General features: G+C 55.9%; 1 protein-coding gene across 2 annotated transcripts in view; it reads right to left on the bottom strand.

The window, feature by feature from the left end:
• Positions 1-8738, bottom strand: part of LOC119341968 (putative leucine-rich repeat receptor-like serine/threonine-protein kinase At2g14440) — a 15754-nt gene extending 7016 nt beyond the window's left edge. The window contains exons 1-6 of one of the 2 annotated variants that reach the window (XM_037613816.1): positions 7939-8738; positions 6729-7180; positions 6134-6275; positions 5968-6039; positions 5826-5894; positions 5653-5724 (exon numbers count right to left, since the gene is read on the bottom strand). In XM_037613816.1, the coding sequence (XP_037469713.1) occupies positions 5653-5724; positions 5826-5894; positions 5968-6039; positions 6134-6275; positions 6729-7180; positions 7939-8567 (1436 nt within the window). In that variant the 5' untranslated portion in view covers positions 8568-8738. The remainder of the gene's footprint in view (positions 1-5652; positions 5725-5825; positions 5895-5967; positions 6040-6133; positions 6276-6728; positions 7181-7938) is intronic. The other variant, XM_037613823.1, reaches the window with a different exon arrangement.
• Positions 8739-9276: the final 538 nt, after the last annotated feature.

Raw genomic sequence — 9276 nt, 5'->3', positions numbered from 1 at the left:
GGCGTCGCTCTCGGCGCCGACCCTCCCGGCGCCCGGCACCGCGCCAGGCCACGGGCGGCCACCAACCCCCGTCCAACATACGCCGCCGCCGTCACCTCCCCCGCAGCCGCAGCAGTTCACACAGGAGGCAATGGCCGGCGTCCTCAACGACCTAGTCGCCGCGGTCCAGGGCATCCGCCTCTACCTGGCAAGTCCGTACGGGCCGCCTCCACCACTACATCCCGCCATGGCCGCGGGTTCGCAGGCGCTGCCGTGGTACTCGGTACCGGGGGCCATCACCGGAGGCTACCCGGCGCTCCCCGCCCCGGCGGCCGCACCGCCGCCGTGGCCACAGTGGCCGCCGCCGCTCGCGACGGCAACCACGCCACTCGCCGCCACCACAGGGCAGCAGTGGCCCACCTGGACCGCGCCATCCGCGCCGTCTCCCGCCGCGCCGTCACTTCCAGCAGCCACGGAACAGGGTCCTCCACCGCCCCATCCCAGCCCTAACTTGGGCCGGTCGTCGCCGAGCGGGCTTCCGATCCAGGAGGTCCGCTTTTCGTCATCGCCATCACTACTCCCCGACTGGCTTCACGGGCCGCCATCGGCCTACCCGGGGGCCCGTCCGCCGTCCTGTTTCCCGTTGCAGCCCGAGGCGTCGGGCGCCACCGGGAACTACGCCAGGCCTTCCACCATGGACCGCGCACCGTCATCCGCCCTACGCACCGCCGAGGCAGTGGGCCAGCGCCACACCAGCAGCCGCCCCGGTTCGCCAAGATCGACTTCGCCACATACGACGGCTCCGACGACCCTCTTAACTGGCTCAACCAGTATGACCAGTTCTTCCGCGGACAACGCACACCCGCGTCGGAGCGTACTTGGCTGGCTTCCTACCATCTCCGCGGGGCCGCCCAGACATGGTACTACGCCCTCGAGCAGGACGAGGGCGGCATGCCCCCGTGGGATCGTTTCCGAGAGCTGTGCCTTCTTCGTTTCGGGCCACCGGTCCGCGGGAGCCGCTTGGCCGAGTTGGGCCGCTTGCCGTTCACCTCCACGGTGCAGGACTTCGCCGACCGCTTCCAGGCCCTGGCGTGCCACGCGCCCGGTGTGACGGCCTTACAGCGGGCGGAGCTTTTCATCGGCGGCCTTCCCGACCACATCCGCGTGGATGTCGAGATGAAGGGGCCCCAAGACCTTCAGACGGCCATGTACTATGCCCGGGCGTTCGAGCAGCGCGCCCAGGCCTTAACGCGTCCATCCGCGCCACGTGGGGGCCGACAGCTTCCCCGGCCGTCTCCGGCAGCACCGGCGTCGTCCACAGCCGCCCCGGCACCCACCCCGGCACCGACGCGGCCATTCAGGCGCCTCACTCAGGCGGAACAGCTGGAACGCCGGCGCCTGGGCTTGTGTTTCAACTGTGATGCGCCCTATGCACTGGGCCATGTCTGTCCCCGCCTCTTCTACCTGGAGACGACAGACGAGTCTGAGGAGGAGACACTGGAGGATGGCCTCGGCGCTCCAGCCCTTGCGGAGCCCGCAGCGGCACCCGCGCCCACCCCGGCCACCGCCCTCGTGGTGTCCCTACACGCGCTGGCCGGCATCCGTGATGAACGGACGATGCTCTTACCGGTCATGATCCAGGGCGAGCGCTTGGTGGCCCTAGTGGATACAGGGTCCACGCATAACTTTCTGCCGGAGACCACCATGCGGCGCCTTGCATTACAGCCAACCGGCGGTGAGCAGTTGCGAGTCACCGTCGCTAATGGCGACCGTCTCCGCTGCCACGGGCTCGCCCGCGACGTGCCCATCACTATCGGCAACGAGCACTTCACCATCACCTGCGCCGGCATCGACTTGGGCTGCTTCGACTTCATCCTCGGCGTCGACTTCCTGCGCACTCTTGGTCCTATTCTATGGGATTTCGACGCGCTGACGATGACCTTCTGGCTGTTGGGCCGCCGCATTCAGTGGGACGGCATTGGAGGTGTCGCCCCAACCACTCCACTCCAGCTGGCCGCGACCACCGCCACGGCCGAGCACCCACTATTGGAGAGCCTCCTCCAGCAGCACGCGGACATCTTCACCGAGCCACAGGGGCTGCCGCCCGCCCGCACGTACGATCACCGTATACATCTTCTGCCAGGCTCCGCGCCGGTGGCGGTACGGCCTTACCGCTACCCACAGTTGCAGGAGGATGAGTTGGAGCGGCAGTGTGCGCTCATGCTCGCGGCAGGCATCATCCGGCTCTCCACTTCGCCATTTACCGCGCCGGTGCTTCTCGTCCGCAAGTCAGACGGCACATGGCGTTTCTGCATCGACTACCATGCCCTTAATGCTGTCACACTTAAGGACAAGTTCCCTATTCCGGTGGTCGACGAGCTCCTCGATGAGCTCCACGGGGCGCGCTTCTTCACCAAACTTGACCTCCGGTCGGGGTACCACCAGGTGCGCATGCACCCGGATGACATCGCCAAGACGGCGTTTCGGACTCATCACGGCCACTTCGAGTTCTTGGTGATGCCCTTTGGCCTCACCAATGCCCCGGCGACCTTCCAGGCTTTGATGAACGACGTCCTCAGGCCCTACTTACGCCGGTTTGTGCTCGTTTTCTTTGATGATATTCTAATCTACAGTGCGTCTTGGGCCGAGCACCTCAAGCACGTCGCCATCGTCTTCAACGAGCTTCGAGCGCACCACCTCCACCTTAAGCGCTCGAAGTGCTCGTTCGGGACACCTTCGGTGGCCTACTTGGGCCACGTCATCTCAGCCGACGGGGTGGCTATGGACGCCGAAAAGGTGGCAGCCGTCTCCGCATGGCCGACCCCTCACTCGCCGCGGGCTCTCCGCGGGTTCCTCGGCCTCGCCGGCTACTACCGGAAATTTATCCGGGAGTTCGGGCTTATCGCGGCGACCCTCACGCGGTTGCTTTGCCGCGACGCTTTCGCCTGGGACGACGAGGCGACGACGGCGTTCGAGGCCCTCAAGGGGGCCCTCACGACGGGTCCCGTCCTCCAGATGCCCGACTTCGACCGCCCATTTGTGGTGGACTGTGACGCCTCGGGCGTAGGGTTCGGCGCCGTGCTTCATCAGGGCAATGGGCCCCTCGCCTTCTTCAGCCGGCCTTTCGCTCCGCGTCATCTTAAGCTAGCAGCATATGAGCGGGAGCTCATTGGCCTTGTACAGGCTGTTCGTCATTGGCGGCCGTACTTGTGGGGACGGTCCTTCCAGATTCGCACCGACCACTACAGCTGAAGTTTTTGCTGGACCAACGGCTGTCGACCGTGCCGCAGCACCAATGGATCAGCAAGCTCTTCGGCTTCGACTTCTCCGTCGAGTATCGGCCGGGCCGCCTTAACACCGTGGCCGACGCTGTCCCGTCGCGACTCCGACCTCGCTTCCTCCGCTGACAAGTCCGCCGGGGCGGCCCTGTGCATCCGCTCCGGGCCGACATTCGGCCTCTTCGCCGACATTCGCCGCGCCACTGCGACGGCCGACGATGCCGTCCATCTTCAGCAGCAGCTCACGGCCGACGACCTGGAGGAGCCATGGCGCTTTTCTGACGGACTGCTCCTCCATGGGCGCCGGGTCTTTGTTCCGGCGCAGGATGATCTCCGTCACCAGGTGTTACAGCTCGCCCACTCGGCAGGTCATGAGGGTATGCAGAAAACCCTCCATCGTCTTCGCGCCGACTTCTACATCCCTGGCGATCGCGCCCTGGTCCGCGACTGGGTTCGGTCTTGTCAGACATGCCAGCACAACAAGACAGAGACTCTCAGGCCGGCCGGGTTACTCCAGCCCTTGAAGGTGCCATCTCAGGTCTGGGCGGACATCTCCATGGACTTCATTGATGGCCTTCCCAAGGTGGGCGGCAAGTCGGTCATCCTCACGGTGGTCGACCGCTTCTCCAAGTACGGCCACTTCATAGCGCTCGGCCATCCATACACGGCGGCGTCCGTGGCCCGGGCCTTCTTCGACGGCATCGTCCGTCTACACGGGTTCCCTGCTTCGATCGTCAGTGATCGAGACCCCGTGTTCACGGGCCATGTCTGGCGCGACCTCTTCAGGATGGCGGGTGTCCAGCTCCGCCTGAGTACGGCGTTCCATCCTCAGACGGATGGTCAGTCCGAGGTGGTTAACAAGGTCATTGCCATGTATTTGCGTTGTGTGACAGGTGATCGGCCTCGCGCTTGGGTGGACTGGCTCTCTTGGGCGGAGTACTGCTACAACACCTCTTATCACTCCGCCCTGCGCGCTACGCCATTTGAGGTGGTCTATGGTCGACCACCCCCGCCTATACTTCTAGTGGATCCGGAGATAGCTCGGACGGAGGTTGCGGGTGACGTCATCCGCACTCGTGACGAGATGCTTGCTGAGGTTCGTCAGCGTCTCCTTCAGGCCCAGCAGCTGGCCAAGCACTACTACGACGATCATCATCGCGAGGCGGAGTTCGCGGTGGGTGATTGGGTGTGGCTGCGTCTTCTCCATCGCTCTACGCAGTCCCTCGACCCGCGCGCGAAGCGCAAGCTCGGCCCTCGCTACGCCGGGCCCTTCCCTATCTTGGAGCGCATTGGAAAGGTGGCCTATCATCTTCAGCTTCCAGCCCGCACTCGCATCCACGACGTTTTCCATGTGGGGCTGCTCAAGCCTTTCCGTGGCGAGCCACCGGCGGCTCCACCGGCGCTTCCTCCCATCGCCAATGGTCGCATTCTTCCAGAGCCGGCAAAGGTATTGCAGGCGCAGCTTCGTCGTGGCGTCTGGTTCATCCTCGTTCAGTGGGCAGACCTTCCGGAGGAGGAGGCTACTTGGGAGCAGCGTGAAGAATTCCGCCAACACTATCCAGACTTTCAGCTCGAGGACGGGATGTTTGCGCAGGCGGGGAGAGATGTTATGACCGGTTTGGTCTATACAAGGAAGAGGCCCACAGGGCATTAGTATTAGGGGCTTGACCCACAAGTTATCTTAGGCAAGTTATTTTAGGCAAGTTATCTTAGGCTAAAGTTATAAATACTAGTTGTAAGACATCGTTTGAGATCAAGCAATAAAGATAGTTCTATCATATTGCCCGGCTCCAGAGGAGCCGGAAACCCTAGCCGCACCTTGCCCTAGCCGTCGCCGCCCTTCTTCTCCCTCGCGACGGCGCCAACACGCCGGAGCCCCCGCCCTCGCCCCCAACCCTCGCTGTTCTGCCCGTATAACCTACGGAGTAGAGCCGGTAGGAACCCTAGTCCTACCAGTTGCACTCATGGCAAAATACTGTGCATAAGGGATCAGTTTCACTTATGGCCAAGGAGCCGCTTCAGCTTCCAGATCTGAGCCTCCATGACCGCCAGAGCTGCCACATTTACCATCACAGCCACTGCGTCAATCGAGCAAAGCATCTCTGGAACCGAACACGACTGGAAAGATCTGAACAGCGCATAGTAACCATCCTCCTCCAACACCATTGGCAATGGACGAGCGGGAAGAAGCCATGCTGCCGTCAGTCCTATGATCTAAGTGCTGCCTGAAAGGGCAACCCGGGGGCCTGGCAAATGTTTCTAAAATGGTTGCTATGCTTTTCGTGTTTTATGCTTTCTGTTCTTTGAATACTCCGACATGAGAAGTAATGCAGGCAAATATTCTGAAACTGGAACAATAACCAGTAAGTAAAAATATTGACACAAATCAACTCACAGTTCACGCAAGGGCTGAATTGTCCCCAACGTCTCAGCTATTGTTCCATTCAACTTGTTATCATTCAGGTGCCTAAAGAGTAAAGACAAACCAATTTTCGCAGTAACGTATAAATAGTATGATTGTATAAACAATTTTTGAACTAAATTACAAAAGCCGAAGGGTTAGCTTACAGTCGTTGGAGTTGTCCCAGATTGATGAGATCAGGAATAGTTCCAGACAAGCTATTGTTTGCAAAAGATCTGCCAATGGTAATAGTGTCATTTTGCTAGCTTATATTTTCATTCCCTTTGATCGGTTATAAATAGAACTTACATATCAATAAGAGCAGTCAGATTTGCAATGTCAGGCGACAGAGATCCGGAGATACCCATACCTGAAAAGTTCCTGGTGTAGACCAATACAAAGAATTGTTACTGCAAACTTGCAAAGGATAAAAGAATTGCATCGTATAGATGGAAGGATCATGAGTTGAACTCACAATGAAATGACACGTATATTTTCATTTTGTCCTTCCTGACATGTAACTCCAGTCCAAGCATATCCATGAGGCATACATGGATCTCCAATCCAATCATCAGGTATGTTTTGGAGGCTTCTCTTCATACTCTCCATAGCAAGCGCTGTAAAGAAATGAAAGTACTAGGTCAATTTCATAAAAGAGACAGGCGCAAGTTAGAGCAACTTGCTGCATTGCAAGAACATCATGTAATACGCCCACAACAATATTTAAAGGACACTCACACAACCTAAAGTCAATGTGCACACTTGATAAAATATCTGAACAATACAAGTACGACTCAACGTGATGCTAAAATTGGGAGAGATGTCAAATGGTCATGTATACGCAAATTCACCCAAGGCACATTTTGATGACATGTTGCTAACACAGTACATAAACATACAACCTACCATACAAATAATTGAATCAGTGCTACCAGAATCATTACACATTTACATACATAATGTGCATTGCATCAGGCTGAACAGGAAATGTTTCATTGCCTGTTTGCATGCACTGTCAACTCAGGGGGAAACAATTGATAATAAAGGAATAAATGCAGCAAATGATGTACCATCACGTGTAATTGTCAGTCTTCCGATGGGAAAAATTCCAAAGACTTCGCCAGCATTGATAAGTGGTGGAAGAACAGACTTAGAAGTCAATATAACTCTGGTTAGGCCTGAGAGAATCCATTGAGTTGCAAAGACAGAAAGACCAGCTGATGTTACAGTCCCTTGGTAAAACTGGTAATCATTAATATTCACATCCAAGGTCCTCGAACTATTAGCCAATGTATCAGCAAAATAAAGAGAAACATAATAGCTGCCATTCTGAAGAGATATCGGCGGCCATTGCAACACCAAGGGTGCATTTTGTTCTGCTACCAAAGCTGTATTAAATACGTCAGGAGGAGGAAGATTCCAGAAATCGGCTGATGTAACGTTGTGGGTACTACTGACTGCATGTTTGCTGTCTGGAAATGGCTGCCAATAGCGGTCAAAACTGTCATCAGGGTACCTAAGTTTGAATGTAATGAAGAAAATGAAGTCAGGGATCTACAGAACTTCCTCACAAGAAAATCTACATAAAGCTTGTAATTTGTAGTCCTCTAGAAAAGGGAGAACGAAAGAAAATTAAAACATATATGATATAGGCCGACACGCTTCTTTCCTTTTTGTACTTCATTTAGTGAGCATCTTTTTAACAAGTACCTATTTGTTCCTTGGAATACACTTGTAAAGTTCTAATCACTAGTGCATGCACATGTTTCCTCAAAAAAGTAACGAGAAAGAGGTTCAGGAACTTTTGGTATTTTTGCTTAAGAATTAGGGATTCGATATGGTGAATTCTGCTTCTTTGATATTGGGGGATCATGTTCATTGCTCAACATGCTATAGGAGCCAAAGAAGCAACAGCCGCAACATGACCATAAAAATTAGAAGAGTTCTAAAGAAAGAAAACTACCAAATCAACCTACATCTACTGAATAAATGTTGTGAACCACATCCAGAGTTACTTTACATGACAAACTAAACCTCAGATCAGAAACAGCTGAAACCTAGAGCTATTCACTTCACAAAGAACTGACCCAACTGGTACTATCTTAAGATAAAAACTGGTACTGTATATGCCTGATCGACAGCATTCTCAGCCATATCGACAATGAGTCAGTTCTGCAGTCCTAATTCCTAAACCTACTCAAATTATGGGAAATCACAGAACATCTAGCACTTCATCACTAAAAGGGCACTGAAATCAAGGCCAGAGAAGTCGGCACTCACCTCTCGACGTCGCCAGTCGAGCCAAACTTGGTGCGCGCAATGAGGCCCATGGCGCTGCCCGTGAAATCGGTGGCGTTGTACACCGAATCATGGAGCTGGATGACCTGCAGCGCGTTGATGAACGGGCCGGAGTTGGTGTAGTCGGGGTTGACGCCGATGCAGAAGGTCAAGTTCCTGCCCCTGGCCGGGAACACGGCCTCGTAGTGCGAGGCGCTGCCGGCCAGGATGTCATCGGCGGTGTCGACGGCGGTCCAGAAGGTGCCGTCGACGATGAGGTCGAACACGGGCGGGGCCGTCGAGGTGGGGCCGTAGAAGAAGGTGGGGCGGAGCAGGTAGTGGCGATTGGGGTCGACGGGGAGCGCGTAGCAGAACTTAGCGGCGGGGCGGTACGGGAATACGCGGAGGGAGGCGAGGGTGGGGTCGAGGAGGCCCTGGGCCGAGAGCGGGCGGGCGGAGCCGGCGGAGACGTAGGGGCCGTCGGGGTCCCAGCGGAGGCCGCGGCTGTCGGTGGAGGAGCTCGCGGCGCCGCAGTCGAGTTGGTAGGAGAAGCCGCGGAGTCGCTGGCCGGCGGCGAGGGGGAGGAGGAGGAGGAGGAGGGCGGCGGCGGCGGCGCTGAGGAGAGGCCGCATTCTGGTGAGCCTTGCTGTTGCCGGACGATTTTGGGCGGAAATGGAGGGGAATTGGGATGGTTTCGTGCTGGGCGGGTGGGTTGACTCGGCCGGCGGGGAAGGTGGGCGCGGTCAGCGGAGAACGGGCGGCGGATGCGCATGCGCGTTCCCGGCGGCGGGTGTCGGACGTTGGGTCGGGCGGGCCGTAGGGCTCGGCTGGGTCACGCGGATCCGCGGACATTTTTTTTTTTTTGAAAATATCCGCGGACATTTTTGACAGCTCAGTTTTGTTGTCATCTTTTTCCTTTTTAAAAAAAAATCAGCAGGAGAGCTGCTAAGATTTCATTGATTGGAGAAGAGGCCGATGGCCAGAAACATGAAAAAGATAGACAGAAAAAAAACTGAAGGTATAAAAAAACATTTTTATTTTATTTTTTATTTGGTTAATCAAATAGTGTAGAAGTTAGATGAGGCTTTTTTTTACGGGTAAAACACTTTACTTCTCAAATAATAGACATGTCATTTACAAGAGAATGAGAAATAAAACCTGGAATCACAGATTCCCAAGAATTAGAGGATCTACTAACAAAAGAATTCTTGGCTAACTCATCCGCCACTTGATTTGCCTCACGGTAGCAAATGCTTGAAAGAAATGCCTCTGAACTCCATCGCTAGCTGATTGCAATCAACCACTATTGCCACATGAGGACCCAAATAATCCATGGAGTTC

The sequence above is a fragment of the Triticum dicoccoides genome, chromosome 1B, assembly GCF_002162155.2.
Source record: "Triticum dicoccoides isolate Atlit2015 ecotype Zavitan chromosome 1B, WEW_v2.0, whole genome shotgun sequence".
Taxonomy (NCBI): domain Eukaryota; kingdom Viridiplantae; phylum Streptophyta; class Magnoliopsida; order Poales; family Poaceae; genus Triticum; species Triticum dicoccoides.
Note: the sequence above shows the minus strand (reverse complement) of the source record. Positions and strands in the feature narration are given on the sequence as shown.